This window comes from Camellia sinensis, chromosome 11 (assembly GCF_055761805.1).
Source record: "Camellia sinensis isolate YWXY chromosome 11, ASM5576180v1, whole genome shotgun sequence".
In the NCBI taxonomy this organism is placed as follows: Eukaryota; Viridiplantae; Streptophyta; class Magnoliopsida; order Ericales; family Theaceae; genus Camellia; species Camellia sinensis.
The window spans coordinates 110800504-110823911 of record NC_138971.1 but is presented as its reverse complement, the minus strand read 5'-3'; the positions used below and the strand labels follow the sequence as shown (position 1 = coordinate 110823911).

The following is a 23408-nucleotide window of genomic DNA, read 5'->3' as shown; positions in this document are numbered from 1 at the left end:
AATTAATTAATCGATGTAGAAACTTATTCCATTAATATAAAATTGAACAAAATGTCAGAGAGGGCATAATTTTCTTTTTAATTATTAGTTATATATGAAATGTGCTGTTGCTGATGCCGGTTTTGAAATCCTCCATGTTTCCTAAACGCCTGTGGAAGAGATGAAAGGGTAATATGCTTGATTTGCTGATTCATCATTTCTACAGTGCATCAAGCTTACCTAATAGGTTGTCCATGGGATGCATACTATTAATCAAACAAAATAGCTGTCAGTATACCCTTGAAACTAGAGCACCTTTCTTGAACCTTGAATAAATATTCTTCAATTAAGGCTTATTTTTTGGGCGGGTGCTGAGTGCTGACTGATCAATTTGGATCCCCATGAAGGGGTCTCCATCTCTAATAACAAAATGAAACTGATAGTTCCACTCATTGGAAATGACTGTATGACTGCTTTGGATTGCTCACATTGCTTTTCTTGGATCTACAATCTTGAGCTGAGCTAACAGTCACCTCATTGAAATTCAACTTAACATGCCATGATGATTCTTTCTCACTAGCTATTTGGCTTCTTTTTACTCTCCACTGTTACTTTTTCTTCTCTATTACTAAGAAATGAATCTCCAGAACTTTTTCCCCCCCGAAACCCTTGATAAAATCTTCAGAGTCTGGACCTCCTTTTAGATACTTTTAAAATTGTGCTCTTCTACTTACCAAGCAATAGTTAAACCATTCCCTTTTGCCCCTGCAAAGAAAGCCATTCCGAAGGTGTCTTAACTTTTCTACCACTTGAAGTTGGAATGGTGAGTTTGCATTTCATGTAAGTTGGTTACAAAATTACAATAATGTTCCTTATCGAGGCTTGCAATGACCTAGTCAATGCCTTGTAGGCTTCTCTTTGATCAAGTAGTTGGGGGTGGAATTGGATTTGGGGCCTTTTAGTAACCATTGCTTGTGGTTTTGATTTGGAATTCCATCATAAATCTGAGAATTGTATTCTAGATATAATGACGATACATAAATCCCAGCGAATAGATTTAACTCACCGATTCTTCGATTGATAATTGGACTACACAGCTGTGTAGTAACGGAAAAAAAAGAAAAAGAAAAAGAAAGGTGTCATTGCCACTAGAAGGATTGTAACTATAGGCACTGCCACCAACACTCATGCTGCCATGGGTGTTACAATTTTTACAATTTACTTACCACCACCCTCACTCCCATCAATGTTGCCATCACCACTGCCAACATTTCAACCATGACCAGCATCATGCATTTCTTGACATCCCTAGTACTGCCATTGCCCGCTCAACCACTACCTCCAGCAGCACCATCACCATTTTTCCATCACTATTACCCCAAATAACTGCTTCAATATGCCACACTAACTGTCTTCTGCCACCAACATTGTTTTCCTTCACCTCTAGTTCAATGCTATCTCATTTTTTACATCTCATTTGGAACACTACCATTCACCTTTCATCATTTGAATTTTCAATTTCTGTTTTAAATTAAATCTTAAAATCCATTTTCAAACTGAAATGAGTACTGAACTGCACTTAAGAACCAAAGCCCAACCATAATTTCCTAATGAAAAAAAACCTACTAAAAAAAATGGATTTACAAATTTAGATTCTGATGCTGCATTCTAACTTCTCTCTTTTGACGTAGGTCCTTGAGGGAACAGGTTTTGATGTTTCAAAATTCCTAAACAAAAAAGATGACGATATTGAGATGATATTTGGACAGCAGAGGGTGCGGCTCTACATAATTGCTGGTGTGAAAATTCTTGGATTATAATCCCACCTCCGTTGTGGTTCTTAAATTGCCTCTTTTTATGATTCCAGTAATATACTAACTTTAACCTAGAAGTTTGCTTCTTCATGGTTTACATTTTTTAACTTCAGCCATTGGAGTTCTATTTGTCATATCTCCATGTAAATATTGTAAACCTTCCTATCATTGGGTCCTTGTAATAGTTATACAATTTCCCTTTCTTAAACTTGTTGATAATTCTTATGTTGTTCATCAGTACCTGCCTTGCAGGATGTGGCTATATACATTTTACCTTTCTTAAACTTGATAATAATTCTTATGTTGTGCATCCATACCTGCCTTTCAAGATGTGGCTACTGTAACCAGTTTTCTTCAGAGCAGTTGTGGAATTGCACCCGAAAAGAAGCAGCTTTCTGTCAGTGAAAAAAACTGGGGTGAAGTTGATTTAAATGGTGAGTGGATTTTGCTGGCATGTAGTGTTGTTATGTCATTTCTGTGTTTATTCCTTTTTTGCCTTAGAAGCAATTTATTGAAAGTAAATTTGTTTTGGTTTTGTTTGGAACTCCTAAACTAAGAAGGAAGAAATTATGAGGCATTACATTTTAAATGGTTTGGTCTTTTGGAAAACCAGGTGTAGAAGAAAATGTGAAGGAAAGAAAAGAATTTTTTTTTCTTCATAAATGGTTCTTTTATTTTATTTTTCATACCTTTTCATTTTCCCTAGTTGGTTCGAAGCTCGTAGAAGAAAATGTGAAGGAAAGAAAAGAATTTTTTTTTTCTTCATAAATGGTTCTTTTATTTTATTTTTCATACCTTTTCATTTTCCCTAGTTGGTTCGAAGCTCCAAATAAAGCCTTAGTAACTTTCCCCATCAATTTTGCAAATTATAGCCTCTTTCATTGGTAATATGTAGTTATCATCTTATGTTTGCTCTTTCTTTTTGTATCATAGATAAGAGAATGGACTTGTGCCACCCTATTTCATCATTGGCTTTTGGATGATGAATTAGTTTATATATCTTTTTTCTCATTCAAGCCATTACTTTGGAGTTTGCGTGCGTAGAGGGGCTTGAGACGATTTACCATTTTACTTGTATACATTACTTCCTTCACTTCCTTCACATATATCCTGTTATTTTTTTTAAAACAACTCACAAGTTTTTATTTATTTTCATTTTTAAATTTGTAGGGAATATGCTGACTTTTCTAGTTGGTTCAAAGCAAGCATTTGAGGTATCTTTAGCAGATGTCTCCCAAACACAACTTCAAGGAAAAAATGATGTCATTTTAGAGTTCCATGTGGATGAGACAACTGGTGCTAATGAGGTTGATTTGAGTTCATATTGAGTTTTCTGAATCATGCTGTCTTTGTACATCTGATGCTTTCTAGGTTGAATTTATTGGAGCAATTTCATTATCATAATGCTTTGGTGTTATGGTTGCAGAAAGATTCATTGATGGAGATAAGTTTTCACATTCCTAATTCCAACACTTAGTTTGTTGGTGATGAAAATCGTCCCTCTGCTCAGGTAAGTTTTTTTTTTTCTTTTCGTTTCCTGGGTTTGCTTTGAATTACGGGTAGAAATCGAACAATTGTTTACTTATATTTTTTTCTTTTATGTTAGGTCTTTCGTGACAAAATCATGTCAATGGCGGATGTTGGTGCAGGCAGTGAAGAGTCTGTTGTTACGTTTGAAGGAATTGCGATTCTTACTCCAAGGTGAGTACTGTGCTTCTATCTGGTATCTTTTGTAGTTCCGTGGTATTTATGTGTCTTTTATATTATGTTGGTTTTTCTTTGTGCAGGGGTCGATACAATGTTGACCTTCATCTTTCATTTTTGAGGCTCTAAGGGCAAGCTAATGATTTTAAAATTCAGTACAGCAGTGTTGTTTGCCTTTTTCTACTGCCTAAGGTTATTTATTATTTATAGTTTAGAAGTTTTTTTTTTTTTGATCCAGAAGTTCATTTTCTTTGCTTAATGTTAGAAAAATTAACATGCAAATTGTCAATTGATCAATATTGACTAGTTGTGTTTTTTGGAAGATGCAACAATATTGAACTTAACTCACATATATTGTCATGTGTTTCCGCAGTCTAACCAACCACATACCTTTGTTGTTGTTACTCTCGATCCACCTATCCGTAAAGGCCAAACTTTGTACCCACATATTGTCTTGTAGGTATTGTTGGTTGTGTTTCATTAAGGTCACCATTTAAGCTTTCTTAGAGATCATGTGTCCATGTGATGATTTATATTGTACCCTACCATCTTTATGCAGTTTGAAACAGACTATGTGGTTGAAAGCACCCTGTCAATGAATGAAGGTATTTTGAATAGCAAATACACAAGCATTGAGTATACACAAGCATTGATACAAGCATTGAAAGCACCCTGTCTTTGGAATCTCTCTCCCAGGTAAATAAACAACAAGCATTGAGTATACACAACTCTGAAGATAACAACATGGGTGTGTTCCATGGAGACTTGGACAGATCAGCAGGAGTACAAGTTGCTAGTAGTGCTACTACATCAAAGACAAGACGAAACGACCTTAATGACAATGACTATGATGCAGCAGAAGGATCCAGTGGAAGTCCTGGAATTGATGATCAAGAGGACCTCCTCCACCTCAACAGCAAAAGGCTTAGGTAAGTATCTCTTATAACTCAGTTACAGTTTACTCCAAATAAAAATGTCATCAACTCACACTCCCACTGCAAATTAGAAAATAAAATTAGAATAGACATAACCCATTTCAAATGAGTCAAAATTGGTCTAATTTCAAATGTACTGTCTAATTCGTTTACACAACAGTAGTAAACTATACTTGTGGGTTTCTAAAATATGTGCACTCCGTATCACCTTTTTCTTCAGTTTTTAGTTTTATCTCTTTGGTCCCTAAGCATATAATATATATGATGAAGATGAAGCATGGTCTTATAGTGTTTAGCAGTGAAACTAATAAAATTGAAATTTGGAACCAAAATGACACATAATGCATACTTTAGGGAAAATTTGTGTATTTTATAATTATTCGGTTAATTATTTAGAGGACCGTTTGAAATTAGACCAATTTGACTTGGATTGAAAATTTTATAAATGAAATTGGCAAAATTGAAGTTTGAAGGATTAAAGTAACATGGTAAACATACTTTAAGGACTACAACATATATTTGTCCTTTTTATTTATCTCATTGTAATTGAGAATTTCCCATTTCTCAACCAACAATTTTTCTTCAATGCCAAACTTTAGGTTATGTTTGGATGACATTGCTAGGAATAAAATCACGTGTCGAGAAGATTATGAAATTTTAATTATTATGGCCCCATTTATTTATTTTACTCTTATTGAGGTTATGGGTTCGAACTTGAAGGCAACCACTTTATACAATTATTCCAAAAAGTAAATGTAGTTCTTTACCTAATTACGCATTGCTTATATATATATATATATATATATATATATGGGTAAATTACACTAACACCCCTTGACGTTTATGTTTAATACATATTTCCCCCTAACATTTGAAATCTGACATTTGCTACCCCTGAGAATTTCTAAAATTCTGAAAACCTCTTTAGCATTTATGGTTTCAGCATTATTTAACTACCCTAATATGAAAATTGTTTGAAAATGATCTCTTCTGTGAAGATAAATGATGCTGTAATTAACACAAAAGACTTTTCCTTAATGCTTATGAGATTTCTATTACTTAATTTTTCATTTGTGAGTGGTTAAGACATTATTCCTTGTCTGGTGAATGCTATTTTTAGATCTTTATTTAATTTTGTTGGAGTGTAGAATCAAGGCTGGAGGGATTCTACTACTCTTGATATATAGCCGTGTTAGTGTCATCCTCTATAGCAATCTATGAGTCATGATACCTTTGGAATTACAATATAACAACTTTTTGTCCACAGGTTGTAAAAATTGTGCCAATGTAGCCCCAGATGTATTTGGCATTGAGGAAGATTTGGAAGAGCCAGAGCATATAGTCAGTGTGGGAAACCTGAATTAGTTCAACAAGGAATAGATAGTTCGTAAGTTCCTGATCAATGGTTATGGCTGTGATGCACTAATTATGGTTTGCTCAGGCGTACTGTAAGAAAGTGAAAAAGTTGCAGGCATTTTACTTTAATCATCGAGTATTAACTTTATCTAGTATGGCAAAAAATGAATCAAACCCTTTTTGCACTATTGTATAGCTCTTAAGTTGTTACTTTTATTTGTCATTTAGTGACAGATTAGAGACACAAAACATTGTTATTTTAACAAGACGTCATTTTTGAAGACTTTTTATTTTTTATTTTTTGTGTTCAAGGAATGAATCTGATATTTCTATCTTACTTTTTTCTCTGTATTTTGCCAATTATCTTTAGGTAATATACTTATTTTTCTTTTAAACATTTCCCTTAACATTCAAACACCCTTTAACAAATAGACCAAAGAATCTTGGAGAGTTGGTGCCTATCTTTTTTTGAGTTTTCTCTTCATGATTTACAATTGTTGTGTAATTGTTCTATAGAATTTACATTAACTTGTAAGAATGATCAACTTCCCTGGCATTTATAGTACATATATTAGCTGATTTAAGGTAAGGGAAAACCCAGTGATCTTTGTCGTTTAACACTTTATGTGAATATTTTAATGGATGGCGTCACTTTTGGACAACCCTAACTAAGTTTCGAACTAATGTGAAGTAGTTGCTAGATGAACATACCTGGACTTTGGTTTTGGCAAGACCTCTTGATATTTTAGCTCCTGAAACCTAGTACATTAGCTGGTTTATGGTTTCTTGATGAGATCTGAATAATCAGTAATCATAGAATTTTTGTCACATGTTAAAAAGTTAGTGCAGTGGACGTCTTTAGATAGTTAGATAGTTACTTCTTTTTCATTTCAGCCCAGCTGATTGCATCCATTGGACTTCTGCTGCACAACTATCTTTGCTTGAAGACGAAATGCGGAGGGTAGAAAGAGTAAATGTGAGGCACACGCTTAAAGTTTCATTGCTTCGCAGTTTATTTTACAATAATTTGTGTATCTGATATCACTATGTTGAATCTGTTTATAGTTAACAGAATTTGTGACTTTTTGGCTTGCTGTTGTCTATTTTCAAGTTTAAATATTATCTTTATTGCAGATCCAAGGGATTTAACATCATTTTCAAAACGGGTTCAGGCCCAAAAATCACCCCAAAAATCTGAATATCTGGGCATGACTTGCCTTTTAGACATGATGTTACTCGGGTTTCACTGGTTTCTTAACATAGAATTCATAATTTCTTTTATGAGTTACATCTTTTGAATGATATTAGAGACTAGTTTTTCTTGCTTGATATTCTACTGTAGAGATGAATTCATCAGGACACCTTGAAGAGACCAAATAATCTTTCAAAACTTATCTTCTAATATGTGACATTGTCAGTTACTTTAAAATAAAAATAAATAAAAAATAAAAAGGAAGAAAATCTTCATCTCACATTAAAAGTATGCCTTAGTACTGTGCATGATAACTTTGTTCATTTGTCAAGTTCATTAAAAATAAAAACTGAAATAGTTAAAAATTAACGATTTTCATTAATGACAATCAAGTTGCACTGATGCTTTCAGAAATAGGATCTTCTTTGGTGGATGTTTTTAGAATGGTAAGACCTCAATTCTTATTTGTTCATTGTACAATTCCTATAGGGATGAACTGAGTGATGGCTTGCTTGTTACATGGTCTTGGGTAAGACTCAACTCAAAAACTAGCTATTAAGGTAAGGGTGCGCTCATGCTTACATACTTAATGTTACTTTAGTAATGTGGGACTTTGCTTCACACCTTCCCTCACGCCCAGCGTGCTCACTCGGCAGCACTTGCGATGTGCATACCAGGGACACACACCCTACCCATACCTGAGTACTCTGGCTTTGATACCATGTTACATGGTCATGGGTAGAACTCAACTCAAAAGCTAACTATTGGGGTGAAGGTGTCCTCACGCTTATATGCTTACTAGTAATCGGGCGATATGGGACTTTTGTATAGGAATTAATGTTGAACTTTTGTGTAGGAATTAATGTTGCCATCTTGGAGACTATTATTTGTTTAGTTGATCAGAACATAGTTTAGTTGAATGGTTTGACCATGCCTCATTGTCCCTGATAACCTCCTAAAATGTAGTAGTGCTCAAACTTTTGATTCATTTATGAAAGTGAATTACTTTGTAAAAACAAAGTTGATATCTATTTAAAGAACCTAAAATATTTATGCTGCTTTTGTGCCGTGTATGGTTTAGTGAACTTGATTGCAATTATTCAGGCACAACGTCTTGTGTTATTAACACCTTTTGAGATTTTCATAGGATTCGATGGAATTTAATTTTTTTCCTCTTGACAACTTTCTTTTATTGAATAAAGTGTCAAATTATGCTCACAAATTCCTTCATCTATTTCTAAATGCTGGTTCTTTAATCAGTTACTAAGTTCTTCAGGTGGCATTTCAAAGAGGTTGTGGTACAAGGAATGGATAGTTTGATATTTGCAGCTCTTTAGTCAGTAGTTATTTGATGGCAATGCCGCATTTAATACTTATTGCTGTCATCAATAGGCAAAATCATTGAAAACCTTGAAAAGTTTTCTAGCAGCAGACCTTGTCTCTTAGGAAGATCTCTGATAGAGATAATTAAACTGCTAGCATACTTTAATCTTTTCAGTATTAATGTATTTGATTATTATTTTTCATCAAATTACTCCAATGTGGCAGGCAACCTCTCGATGGGAAAAGAGACAAGCTAAAATGTTGGCAAAAACTCTGATATTTTCTCCTTTTTCTTCATTTTCTTTTTTTGTGGGTTCTTCTGTATTGGATTTCAGCTATTATTTGGTGTCTCAATATTTTTCATATCTATGCTTTTTTTGATTTTGTAAAAGCCTTTCTTGTAATCTTCTTTATTCATTATTAGCAATGCATTTTTAAACTGCATTGCCTACAATTTCACATGGCAATTATTATTTGTATTAGTGAAGCAAATGTTTCCTAAATAAGCCACAAACATGGAATGACGAGAATGATGGCATTCCAATTGAGATAGATATTAAACCTACGATTTTCTTTATGTTTTGACCTTGGATATGGTCTGCATCATGTTTCATCTTTTAATGCTGCACTGGGAAGGTATATTTGTTATGTTCATTGATTTTTGTTATTATAAATCAAAACAGTGTTAGCTTTGACGAATGGCTTATATATATTGTGTCCAGGCAAAAGCTAAAGTGAGGATGATGAAGCAGAAGGGTTTTGATCAAACTGAATCATATTGGAGCAACCTCTGGGGTAAGCCCAGAGACTATCAAAATACAGGTAACAAGGATTCAACAAAAAAAATTGCTGATTTTGATGTTTAAAATCATGGAAAGCGGTCTACTTCTATTATTCTGATATAAATATTTTGTCAAGTGCAAATATCAGCTCTATTGTTTCTCTCATATGTTTCCAAGAATTCTTTAGCTCGATTGAGTATACATTGTTGGCATGTGTTTGTTCCTAAAGTTGTAGAATGTGGTAAAATAATACGGCATATGCAAACTTGCATTGACCTTTCCACTGAAATTTATTATTTCTTTCCATTAGGTAAAATGCTGTCCAAATTAATGTTTCGTGTACTTTGGGAAGCAGTGTATGTTGCATATGCCGACCTATATACAACATACACTGATCGAAGCAGTGTAAAATACTGTCCAAATTAATGTTTCGTGCATTTTCCATTAGGCAAAAGTACAAAAGTGTTATTGGACAGCATTTTACTTTGGTCGGCATATTACATTACATTATACTACATTGCAAAAGTGTTTTGTCAAAATTACATTGATCCACCCTATCAAAAACAACTCTAACAAAAGCAATGAATTTATTATATTATCCTTTCTATCTAAAATGACTTTTTCGAATAATAAATTCCTAAATTACTGATTCACTTCTTGAGTAAACTCGGTGATTCCATGCTGTCATCTCCCTTTACCCAAACGCACCATTATCATCCCCATGAATGATGATAAGTGCGAAACACTGTCATCCACACTTCGCGACCATAGCCTCACAAGACCATTGTCGCCCAATCTTTCAACTCTCTCTCTCTCTCTCTCTCTCTCTTTTCCGCTCTTCATCAAACCCAACCATCCAACATGACACCCATGCCACATGGCCAAAACAAAAACAACCAAACAACAAAACCATCTTTAGCAAGTGATCACACTATAACCATCACCACAATAATTACCATTGTTGTCTTCTTCCACCATGCACCACCCATCACCACTCACTACATCCTTGAACTTCACCAATAATTTATTTTAGGAATCCAAAATGGTGTCTTATAGCTGACGATCTTATTTGCTTCAATCCATACCACCTTAAACATTGCAAAACACCCACGTTTGCTAGAACAAAATCCATCATTATAGTCATGGAATTGTCATGCCGTCTTCTCTCACCTAAAATTTTACATTGTTTCTTTAGAATTCTACAACTCTCTGCATTTTTTTTTCCAAATTTTTAATTTACTCTCCATTTTAAAGATTGATATAGGTGTAGAAAGATTAAACTAAATTACTTGTGGAATGAGATTTTCATTTGCAATTTAAATATGGAGGTTGTGGATCTTCTAATTCTTAAAAGAAGTATGGGATTCTTAGAAACTGTGTACAACTTTTGTATTGGCATGTATAACAACCCAAGTGAGTTGGTTAGGTGGATTCTTGGAGTTTCAACTCCAGAAGGTCCCACATGAAGTGGGCTTGATTCCAGCTCGAGCTTGAGCACGTTTTTATTTTCCAAAAAGCTCCAAATTGCCTTGCTCGATCAGCGCTCAAGCGGGCTCTAGGTTTGGATCAATTGTTGACCTAATCAGGACAATAATTATTTTTTTTTTATAAATTGATACCTGGTTTTCTTTGTAATATAAGGAAATGTACTTTGGAACATGTATGGTGATTTAACTGCATCATCTGGTATTGTTATTGAGATGTTCAACTTGTCGGCCTGTATAATGATCCGTATACTTTATATCAACCAAAAGATGATTGGTCTTGTCAATTTTATTTCTTGGGGAAATTGGTTACAATTCTCAATTCTTTCTTTACTTTTATACTCTGTTTCCCACATGTTGGTCTTTTTATTTTTGATTTTTTGGATTTTGCATCAGGAATGCAATTTCTGCTTCAATCATTCTAGGTTAAAATAGAGTTGGTTTTACTTTTTTTTTTGGAATATTTTATTGTTCATATCAATATTCAGTACTAGATATCATTAGTCAATAGTCAAAACTGGATATTATTAAATAATTGTTACAATTCTTTTCTTATAGTAATTATTGATTGGGGATTAATCATTGTTGCAATGTTTGATGTGTTCTGCTCTCTCTGACATCTTTTTATGCATTCATTACGTGGTTGGTTTTTTCAATGGACTTGTTACCAGCATGGACACTTCCAAGGTGCATGTCCATGTCCAAACCAATGCTCATTGGACACTTCCTGACATGTGTTGGGCATATAGTCAAATGTGTTATATTATTATTTTTTATTAGTTTTAGACCAAGACACACTTCTGATGCATGGGGGACACACATGTCCATTGCTTACACACACACACGAAACACAGTACAAGTAACTTAGCCAATACACTGGTAAAAAGAAAAAAGGAAGTAACAATTGTTGTTCAGCATTCTTGTTGTTTTCATTTTTTTCTTGATACGAGTGTTTCAATGCTTTATAGGTGGTTGATGCTTATGCGTTGATTGGGGATGTTTCTGGTCTTGCTGAAAAGATACAAAGCTTCTTTATGCAGGAGGTTCTCTCAGTAACCCATTCTGTCTTGAAAAATATTTTGCAGGAGGTATGCTGCTGCATTCTATTATCAATTGAATTCATTACTGAAGCAGCTGGAGATAAACAAAGTGAAAAGAAACGAGATACTTGCATATCATTGTGTTTGTGTGTTGGTTTGGACTTCTTTGGGCCAGGTGTAGTTTATCAATCTGTAGATTTCCTTAAGAACAAAAGAAAGAAAAGTGTATCCCGTCCCTCATCGCATAGTTGTCTCACTTTAGTGAGTCTTATAACTCTCCAGTCATCTTAGTGTTATGCCCTTCTGGAGGTAGTGCATGAGTTTGGACTTATATTTGTTCCGATATGGTTTCTCTCTGTTTCTTTTATACTTCTTTAAGATCAAAGGACAGAAAAGTGTATTCGGCCCACATCCAGTAGTTGTCCCACCCTAGTGAGCCAATAAGTCTCCATCACTCTTTCGTGAGTCAGGCCCTTTTGGAGATAAGTTTGTGGGCTTGGACTTCTTTGGCCTAGGCGTGGTTTGTGTGTTACATTTCCTTAAGATCAATAGAACCAAGTATATCATTATGGTTATCATTTTGATGCCACTGTATTACATGCAAAATTATAACCTTGAGTCATCTACAAGTGATGATCACCGTAAATGGAAATGGTAGAAGCGGAATATATGAATTATTTAATTATGTGAGCATATAGCCCTTGATAGAGTGGATAATTAAATAATGGTTGAATGACACACACACACACACACGTAGACACTTTTTCATTGAACGACATTCTCACTGAGATACTATTTAAATTTGGCAGGACCTGGAACCTTCCAATATGCAAAGTAGTAGGTGTTACTTTTATGTCTCTGCATACATTGTTTGGTTTTAGCATAAACCATGCTGGTTCGGATTTAGTTTTTAAATATCTTCCAGTTCCAGACTTACCTACAGTGATCTATGCCATCAAATACTTGAATCCAAGTTTAGGCAATGTTTATTGACAACACTAGCTGCCCTTATCATGCAATCATGAGCTTTCAACTAGCGGATAAGGTAAAAACTATCGTCATCACTGTATTATGGGTCATTTGGTGTTAATTACTCTGTTTATATTGTAGATTGTGATTATATATATATATACATTTCTACTTTGTCTACAAATTTTAAAATTCTCTTACTAAATCATTTGTTATCATTGGTACATATCAGTTCACTGTCTGTGCTGATTCAACTGATATTAAACATTTTCTAGCTATTGCTGCTTGTGAAATTTGGTGCTGTAATTGATCTGTATCATATCAGTCATGCTAGGAACACAGAGTTTTGTGTCCTATTCCGTGTTTGGTTTCTATTGGCACCTTTTTTTTTTTTTTTTTTTTGTATATTTCTCTTTTTCCCTGTAATGTATGCTCTGAACAGACTAGACTTTTGGTATCAGGTAATGACAAATCAGGAGGTAGTGGAGTGCATTAGGAACATAAAGGGTGCTAAAGCAGCTGCTAAGCACCTTACTTGTTGATAGCAAATATTAGTAGTTTTATTTGTTGATAGCTGCGCATGAATAACAAATAGTTATGTTTCAAATTGTTATGCTAGATGGATGTGACTTGTGAATGAAAACTTAGAATAGTTGTATAGTGTCGAATGTTAATGAATTATGTATTGTGATTGAATATTAATGATTCAGTTAATTTGAATGATACTTTAAAATTATAGGTTTATTATGGATTGAATGAATTATTAGGAATTACAGATGTATTGTTTTCCTGCTTTGGCGACCAATTTATTAGTCGCGACAAATAAATAATTTTTTTTTCGCAAAAAATTACAATTGCCGACCAAGAGTTTTGGTTGTAAAAAATACATCTATTGCCGACCAAAACAGCTCTTGATCGTGGAAACTCACTTTTGCTGACCAAAAGTATTGGTCGCGAAAAGTAACAAATGGCGACCAAAACCTTTTTTGGTCGTGGAATGTCACAATTGCCGACCAAACTTTTTGGTCGCGGAATGTCACGATTGCCGACCAAAATTTTTTGGTCGCAGAATGTCATGATTGGCGACCAAAATATTTGGTCGCGGAATGTCACAATTGGCGACCTAACTTTTTGGTCGCGAAATGTGTCAATTGGCGACTAAGAAATTTGGTCGGCAAAAGGCGATTTTTCGCGACCAAAGTGTTTTAGCGACAAAATAAATTAGTCGCGGTAATTAAATAATTAGCGACCAAAAATTTAGTCGGCAAATCCAACTTTTGCCGACCAACCAAAATTTTGGTCGCGAATTACTTTTGCCGACCCTCAATTGGCGACTAAAGTAGCGACCAAAAAAATTAGTTGCGGATAACTTTTGCCGACCAAAAATAGACTTTTAGTAATCAATTTTTTTGTTGCCAAAAGTGTTAATTCTTGTAGTGTGCCAAATGAGGCCTTAGTAATGAAAAAATCATTTCCAAGATCAATAAGATCAAATTTACCTTCTAGGCTTCCATATACCTTGAAGTCGAATGCAGAGAATATTATACCGAAAAGTATGACCAACAACTTTGATTATTAACGATTTGTTCTATTGTCTGCATTATTTTAGTGCTAAAGGCAATTTGATCTGAACAGTTTTTAATGTAATAGGCTCAGCATGCTCATCATCACTAGGAATGTCGTCCGACAAATCGATATGGTCACTCAGTGCATGAGATAATGTAGAAAAGAGTGTGTTTCAAAAAGAAACAGTGAATTTGGAAGTAGAGGAATCGAGTGAATGTATCAAGGGGATTTTCTTGCAAGTGGTGTTTTCCTCGAAGAATTCACCTTCAGACAAGAGCAAGGGGTTGGGTTCACCTTCAGACGAGGTCATCAATGTATGATCTTCGAATATTAGTAATTGCTTAAATACAGACACTGAAATTTCACAATTTAAAAGTTATGAAATATCACACAATATAAACTATAAAATTTTGCAATTTTTTATTCGTAGAAATTGCAAAATTTCACCATTTTTAAAAAATAATAAAAAAAAACAAATAAACAAACAAACCAACGAACGAACGACATCAAAAACTAAGAAATTTTGTATTTACATGAAGAGACAAATAAAATTAAACTTCACTGAAATTTTAAAAACAAAACCTAACCTATTAAAGAACAAAGTCAACGTCATCTCTTACACTAATTAAAATGTCATAGGATCAACCTGCTACAAATCTTATTCATATAACTTGTTATACAAAAAAAAAAAAAAAAAAAAAGCCAAGTTGAGTGTACAAATTCTGATTGTGAATATTATTCACTTTGCATGGTTTGGGTTTCTTAAATACATTTTTCAAAAAAAATTATTTTCTTATCTTTTGTATTTTTTTTATTTTTATTGAATTTTTAAAAATATTTTAAGTAATTTTTTAAATTTTTCGACACACCTAACATAAATACACTTAAAAAATATAATTTTTGTGAAAAAAATCTTTAAAAAATTCACTAAATACCAAAAATATAAAATAAAGAAAAATTTAATATTCAGTACATTTTTTTTTGTATTTTTTAGTATTTATTAATTTTTTAAAATATTTTTTCACAAATATTTTACTTTTTAGACACATCTAAGTAAGATGCATCTAAAAAAGTAAAAAAAAAAAATGTTTACAATTTTAAAAATATTCATTAAAAAAAAACACAAAAAATAAAAGAACTCAATTTTTAAAAAACTTAATTCAAAAAATTCAAATCAAATATATTAATTATTATTATTATCTTTGTAAGAGAAAGAATTCTCCTGAATCCATAGTGGGAATAAAGTGTTATATTGAGACTTTTGGAGTTGGTGACGAATCTCAATCGGATAATTTATGTAATTGACATTTTGAGTTATGATTTAAGCAGATAATACAAATAAATGATTCATCATGAAAATGAGAATGATAATACAAACAGGCTAGTGTGGGACACAAAGTGAGTGGTTGGGAAGTGGCTATTTTAGAGGTTTTTTGATTTTTTGACTATTTTAATAAGCTATTTAAGTGTTTGTATTTATGAAGATATGATGGATTTTTATTTGAATTGGTGTATTGAAAAATGTGTTAAAATGATGTTTGAAGTTAAAATAACAAATTTGTCCCAAGCCTCACATTTTTCAAAATTAATCTAAAGAGCCAAAATTGTAATTTACCAACCTGTCACTGTGACAGTGTTACTACCGGCCTTTTTTTTTTTTTTTTTTTTTTGAGGCTATTTTAGCCTTAAAATTAGGTTCGCAAACACCCTCAAAACAAGAAAATTACACTAACATGTATTAGTCAAAATTATTTATAAACAAATGAAAATATTAAAAATATTAAAAATTAATATTACAATTTTTTCATTAATTTATAATTTTTAGTTTTTCCTACAACATAGACCCATGAAAGTCAACACAACAACACTGCACTTCGGTGTGTCGATGAGAGAAATCCTCTTCTTTTTTTGTAGTATTGTACTGAAACCGTCATATTAGTATGATTTGTTTTCTTGTGCAAATAAACAACTTAACCTTACGTGTCAAATGTTAGGCACCGTTTCGTTTAGTTTTAAAATTATAATTTAAATGTAAAATTATAATTTATGTGTAGAATTACGAGTTAAATTTTGAAAAAAAAAATTTATTTAGTTATGAATTTTAAAAAGTATTTTAAAAAAAGTTTTAAGTTATATTTTGAGTTTTGAATTTTGAGTTATATTTTGAAATTTTTTGAATTTATTTTTTTTAAATAAAAAAATGTTTAAGAAAATTTTATTATTTTATTTTAAATATATCATTTTTATTTAATTTTCTTATTCTACATATTTATTTTATTTTGTAAATATTTTAATTTTAATATTTTAAACTCAAAGCACAACTCCACACGTAAATCGTAGCCAAACACATAATTCAAAATTCAATTTAAAAACTATTTTCAAAACTCATAATCAAATACATAACTCTAACATCCACATAACTTTCAAAACTCCACACTCAAATCGTAACCAAATACATAACAAAAAAAATTAAAATATTTAAAAATATATTTATAAAATAAAATAAAATATCTAAAAAAATATTCAAAATAAAAAATAAATTTTTTTAAATTTTATAATATTTACAATATTTTAAAAAATACAGCACAGAAATATATGAAATATAGTGCACATTAAAATAAATAAATAAATAAATATTTAAAATATAAAATATTTATCCAAAAAAATAAAATTAAGAAAATGTTTAAATATTTAAAAAAAATAAATCCAAAAAATTTTAAAATACAACTCAAAACTCTTTTCAAAACTCATAACTAAAAAAATTTCTCTTTTCAAAACTCAACTCAAAACTCATAACTCAAAGCACGACTTCATACTCAAATCATTATTCTAAAAATAATTTTAAAAGACAAAATAAAAAAATATTTTTAATTTTTTTTTAAATAAGGTGTTGAAAAGAGTTTAATTTTGAGTTTTGAAAAGAGTTTTGAATTAAGTTTTGAATTGTGTGTTTGGTTATGAGTTTTGAAAATAATTTTTGAATTGAATTTTGAATAGTTTTGAGTTGTGTGTGTTTGATTATGAGTTTTGAAAAGAGTTTTGAAATTTTTTTATTGAAATCATAATTTCAAAAGAAAACCAAACGCAACCTTATTTTTTTTGTAAAATTTTAAAATTTTATAACTTTTATTTTTCATATCCATTTTCTATTAAAAAAATTATATTTTTGGAATCTATCCCATGAAATCTATCAGATAAGATATATATTCAATATAAAATTTAAACAAAAAGACCTAAGAAATATCACATAAGCAATTGTGAAATTTTGCAATCTAAAAAAACAGAATTGATGTTCAAACCCAAAAGTTAGACCTATTTTTTTAATTTGAACCAATTATTTTCTTAACACATCACTGAGTCTAAAAAGTACACTCATATACCATTTTCCTTGAAAAAATGAGAAATTTCGTAGTTCTTAATTAATTCTCAATTTCTATACAAAAATTGAATTTTCACAGTTTCAATGTTTTGATGTTTCGATGTAATTTTGAGGTTTTTCAGTTTGGAAAACTATGAAAATGAGAACTTTCGTGGTTTACCAAATAAAAATGTGTAATTTTGATGTTTCTCAATTTGAGAAACTATGAAATTTTTTGTAATTTCTTAAACACAGAAACAGTGAAATTACCCTTCTCTTGTTTATTATTTCCCATATGCTATGTCGAATCACTAGTGAACTCGACTTCACTTGACCGTATATGTTTCTACTGTACCCTAAACACATGTCGTGAAGAGTTAAGAATTGGTTCAATTAGTTCAAAGAAGCGCTACTCATTTCCTATCTTTAGGAAGTCAATTGGGTACTTGCTTTTTGAGAAAGTCATTTAGAATCTGCATAATATCAGCAATAGAAACTACGGAATTTTGTAATTTCTTCATATGCATAGAAACTGTGAAACATCACCATTTTAGAAAATTAAAAAAATTCCTTCAAAAAATTGTGAATATTTAATATTGATTTGGTTTGATAAGTGTAGATTCTAAAATAAAATTGATATTTAAAATCTTAAATAAAAAATTAAAAAAAAAAACTAATTTGACAACTCAGCAACATCATTAATACAAACTAAATAAAAACACTGCAAAATAATACCATCATCACCAACTGTTTTAAGTATCAGGATCCTCTAGATTTTTATTCCTGAAGTGATCCCTGAAGTGGGGTGATCCAACGGCTCAAAATAAAACTAACTAAAACGACGTCGTTTTGGTTAATAATTTCAAAAAAAAAAAATTAATGCTTTAATTCAAAATTCCCAAAATTCCCTCCAGGTATAGCAAAAGCTGTAGCAGAAAGCGGGAGTGCGCGAAAGAGAGAAGAAGAGAGAGAGAGAGAGAAGAGAAAAGAGAGGCGGGTGTGTCGCCGTCCACCCGTTGCTACAGTCCGGTGGTCGCCCCGCCGTCGCCGCCGTCGTCCAATCGTCACCATCGTTGCTGAGGTAAATAACATTTCATTCATCCCTTTTTACTTTTCTATATTGTTGATTTGTGCACATATTTTGAATGAAGATGTCTCTGGAAAAGAAATTTAAAACATCAATTTGACTTTAACTCATCACAAAAAAGTTAAAAACATATTGAGACCTGAGACTTCTCAACAGGGCAACAAGTAGAAAGCCAATTACAAACATCCAGTATACAAAGAGTTAATTGAAAGCCAATTAACTCTTCACAAAGATTTTCCAAAGGTAAAACAGGTCAACAGGTAGTTCACCTTTGGTTGTAAAATATCATAGTTTTTGTATGAGAACTTCTTATTTCCTGTCTCATCAAGCTTCTTCTTCATATGCAACTCATTATTTATTCAAATAGAAGATGTATATAATAGTGGCCTGTTAAATAGGCTTTAAAATCTTTGATATCTAAACATTGTATTTATATTTTTTTTGTACAAACAGATGATTATTAACCCCATAGATTTACAATCTAGGCATTTAAATTCCAAGAATTTAAAATTGAGAACTACTTGATCTACAATGTCACGTTTAAAATATATGGACTCTGGTATTGATGATTGAGCTATAGAATGGTAGATTTATTTTTTATTTTTTTATGTTGTTTGTTTTTGTTGTTTAATTTTGATTTTGTATGTTCACATGTTGATTATAAGAAAATTAAGGGATTTGTGTTAAATCTGGATCATTGAAAACATAATTTACTATTGAAGGGATTTGTTCCTCTTTGTTTATATAATCTAATATGAGTCAATTCTTGTAGTGTTTTTATTTAGTTTGTATTATTTTGCAAACATAATTTATAGTTTTTATGCTAATATCGAGCACTTTTTTATTTTTTAAGTGACTTGGCGCATTGATATGGAACCTAACAATGTTGAGAATGAGGGGGGTGATTGTGATTGGAAGCCCAGAGTTCACATGACATTTGATACAGAACAAGAAACATATAATTTCTATAATGCTTAAGGAGGAAGGCTAGGCTTTAGTATTAGAAGGGTTATGTGAACAAGAACAAAGAGGGGCAAATCACTTCAAGGCTATTTGTTTGTAATAAGAAGGGGTTTTAGGTTGCCGACAACTGAGATCCATTAACAAAAAATCCTAGGCAGGAAGTGAGGACTGGTTGTCAAGCCCAACTTATCATTAAGTGGGATAGGAATATTCATAATTTTTTTGTTGGTGAGTTTGTTAAACAACACAATCATATTTTTGTACCAACAGAATCTACGCATATGTTACCATCCCAAAGGAAGATATCTGCATCACAGGCAACCGAAATAGATTTAGCCGAAAAATCTGGAATCCGACTTAATGCTGCATTTGAGCTCATGGGTAATGATGCTGGTGGAAGGGAGTCGCTTGGGTTCACAAAAGTGGACCAAAAAATTATTTGAGAACGAAGAGGCAAAAGAGTTTAGCATATGGGGAGGCAAGTAACATTTTGCAATATTTTCGTGAGAAGACATTGGAGAATCCATCTTTTTTTTTACTCGGTCCAATTAGATAATGAGGAGCAAATTACAAACATATTTGGGCCGATGCTCATGGATTATGGACAATTTGGTGATGTTGTGACTTTCGACACTACTTACAAGTTAAATAGTGCACATAGACCATTTGCGTCTTTCATTGGATTTAACCATCATAGGGAAACTGTTATATTTGGCGCAGCTTTGATGTATGATGAGACTGCCGATTCTTTTATATGGCTTTTTAGAAGATTTTTGGAGGCAATGTCAAGTAAGGCTCTGAAAACAATTTTTACTGATTAGGATGCTACAATGGCTAAGGTCATACCTATTGTCATGCCTAACACAAAACACCTTTGCACTTGGCATTTGATGCAAAATGTATTAAGGCATGCAAATTCTATCTTCAAGGATAAAGAGGTGAAGGGTAAGGGGATGAAAAGTTTTTTATCCAAATTTATGTGCAACATTGAGGATGAGGATGATTTTACGTTAAAATTGGAGGAAATGCTTGACAAGTATGAAGTGCGAGATAATCATTGGTTGAAGTTAACATTTGGGGTCAAGGAAAAATGGGGTTGGCTATATGTTAGAAATGCATGGGGTGCGGGCATGAGTAGCACCCAACTTAGTAAATCTTTTAATGCATTCTTGAAGGATTTCATTCCATCTGATCATAACTTAATGCAATTTTTCATACATTTTGATCGAGTTCTTTGTGAGAAGAGGTACAAAGAGTTACAAGCCGAATATGCTCCATGCCAAAAGTTGCCAAGGGTGAATATTAAAGTGAAGATTATGGAGCAAGCTACAGATGTTCACACAAATAAAATTTATGAAGAATTTCAAGATGAGTATGTCAAGTCCCTTGAAGTAAACATTGAAGAAACTAAACATGATAGTGAGAGTATCGTTTATACAGTTCTTGATAGTGATGGTGTAAAGGTGAGGAAGATGAGAGTGGAGTGTGATGGTTCACTCACTTGCAATTGTAGGAAGTTTGAATTGAAAGGCATTTTGTGTAGTCATTGTTTGAAAATCCTTAGAGACACCTTCAAATTCAAAAAGATTCATTCCCAATATATTCTCAAGAGATGGACTAAAAAAGCAAGAGCTGAAAATGTGAAAGATAGATGTGGGCATGATATTAAGGTTGATGTAAGATTGGATCAAACTTCATGCTTTAGATCATTGATGGCAATTTTCAGAGCAGTAACGTGTAGAGCTTTTGAAAGTGAGGAAACATAAAACTTGACAGTAGAAAAAGCGGATGACTTAATTGCAAACATTGAAAGCATGTTAAGCGCAGAATTTAATATCCCTTTTTCAGATACTATTGAACAAGAAGGCCCTCCCGACACATGCCTCTAAATCTTTGAAGTGTATGTGTAGCAGATACAACTGTAGTTCAAGCAAAAGGACTCAAGCGAAGAGAGTGCACTAGCAAGGGACCAAAGCAGACAAAAGGTGGTTTGGAGCTTGCGTTAGCAAAGAAAAATAAAACAAGCTCATATAATGTTTCTCAAACTCCCATCTCTGTTGCTCCTCAACCTAGTTCACATAATGCTTCTCAAACTCCCATGTCTGTTACTTCTCAACCTCCTCCATTATTTTTGGCGAGTGCTCTTGAACCACCTCCCTTGTTTTCACCAAGTATTCCTTAATCGGCTCCTTTATTTTCAATAAGTGCTCCTTTATTTTCATGGAAGCTATCAAGCATTGCTTAAAAATGCAAGCAATTATGGCTCGCAAGCCTCGACTAGTCCTGCATGTAGTCAAGTAATTTATTTTTCACATTTCCTTTTTTATTTTGTCATTCATTCATTTAAAATTCCATTTTCTTTTATGGTTCCTTTCATATAAGAGTATTTTCTTTTTCTTTTTTAGGTACTACATGAACATGGGCATGGTCGTGGGCATGGGCGTGGGCGTGGGCGTGTGGATCACACGTCAATATCTTAGCATTGAAAACTTTTTATGGTGTTCGTGTATGTAATATTGAAAACTTTTTATGTGAATGTAGAAAATATTTTTGTGAAAACTTTTAATATTGTACTTTGGTACTTTGAGTTGTATTTCTTTTGTTTTGAAATGACACTACAGCTGAAATGGTGCTGATTTTTTGGCTGAAATGGTGCTGAATGTTGTGCTTAAATGGTGCATAATGCAGATTTTGTTGCTTAAATTTGTCCTAACTGTTGTGCTGAATTTTGTGCTGGAATGGTGCTGAATTTTGTGCTGAAATGGTGCTGAAATTTGTGCTAAAATGGTGTTGAAATTTGTTACCTGTGTTCTAGAAGAAGGAAATGTTAAGTGGATTATTGCATGGATTTAATTGTTGGAGATGCAATTAGATGAATGGCATGAATAGCTGTTTTGTTTCCTGTATTTAAAGATGGCTTTTTTGACCATATCTCCACACTATAATTTGTAAACACTTTTGTGTATGATATAAATTTTATTTAAAGCTACGAATCTAGGTCCTCAATACACATTGCAGTGATCAATTTACCACCCTTATTTGGTATGGGATGTTGTGAAATGCCAAAAATCTGTTAGTGATGAAGAGTATCCAATATACAACACAACAAGTCTTTGTTTCAATGCCTCATCCCTAAATTCCTAGGCTCAAGGTGAAAGCACTGTGTGTGCTATTCTTGGTTGGCATAGCTCAAAAGTTGCATAGTTAGCCCACATGTAACATATAGCCACAGGTAACATTTATCCACTTAAATCCATGTCTTTTTTTCAAGCAAGTAATTGTGACATCAATGCTAAAAGTAAAAAAAGTTAGTGTATGAATGATACAAAAATTGAGCACTTCAAAAGAACGCCAAACACCAAACACGAAACACCCTGGTCACTTCCAAAACCAAACAAAAATTGAGCATGTCACTGGAGATATATATAAGCCTAAGATGCATCGAAGAACCCGAACAAATAAACAAAGCAACCATTCTTTCAAAACATTTTTTCATATATATCAAAAGGTCTACTAATACAATTTAATCTAGATATCAAAATATTTAGTTCAAGTCAACAACCAACTTAGTTTACACATAATATTTAGTTCACAAAAGACGAAGTCCAAATCCGAATTTAATTTACACTTAATATTTAAACAACAAAAGAAGAAGTCCCAATCCAATTAATACTATTACAATGGCATAGCGCAACTTTTCCCGAAGTTGTCTAATCTCTACAACCATTTGTTTACGTTCTTTCCTAAACTTTGTAACCATCTCTTTCAGCTCATCGTTGGATACAAGCAATTCGTTGACCAAAGGATTGATATTACAATTTTCGTTGCTTTCCTCCTTTATCATCTTGAACCATTG

General features: G+C 32.5%; 2 protein-coding genes and 2 long non-coding RNA genes across 4 annotated transcripts; all 4 read left to right on the top strand.

The window, feature by feature from the left end:
• The first annotated feature begins 2126 nt into the window (after nucleotides 1–2126).
• LOC145803212 (uncharacterized) lies at nucleotides 2127–3951 on the top strand. Its single transcript, XR_014345334.1, has 3 exons — nucleotides 2127–2227; nucleotides 2964–3689; nucleotides 3871–3951. It is a non-coding gene; the product is annotated as an uncharacterized LOC145803212 (long non-coding RNA).
• A 7584-nt stretch (nucleotides 3952–11535) lies between these two features.
• On the top strand, nucleotides 11536–12652 carry LOC114292205 (uncharacterized). Its single transcript, XR_014345333.1, has 3 exons — nucleotides 11536–11657; nucleotides 12419–12450; nucleotides 12535–12652. It is a non-coding gene; the product is annotated as an uncharacterized LOC114292205 (long non-coding RNA).
• Nucleotides 12653–19833: 7181 nt separating this feature from the next.
• Nucleotides 19834–20373, top strand: LOC114256780 (protein FAR1-RELATED SEQUENCE 5-like). The gene is made up of 2 exons (XM_082895280.1): nucleotides 19834–19933; nucleotides 20105–20373. The coding sequence occupies exons 1-2, from the start codon at nucleotides 19834–19836 to the stop codon at nucleotides 20371–20373; spliced, it is 369 nt and encodes a 122-aa protein (XP_082751406.1).
• Nucleotides 20374–20382: 9 nt separating this feature from the next.
• LOC114256781 (protein FAR1-RELATED SEQUENCE 5-like) lies at nucleotides 20383–22032 on the top strand. The gene is made up of 2 exons (XM_028196460.2): nucleotides 20383–21228; nucleotides 21958–22032. Exons 1-2 carry the CDS (start codon nucleotides 20383–20385, stop codon nucleotides 22030–22032), a joined length of 921 nt encoding a protein of 306 aa, XP_028052261.2.
• The last annotated feature ends 1376 nt before the right edge of the window (nucleotides 22033–23408 follow it).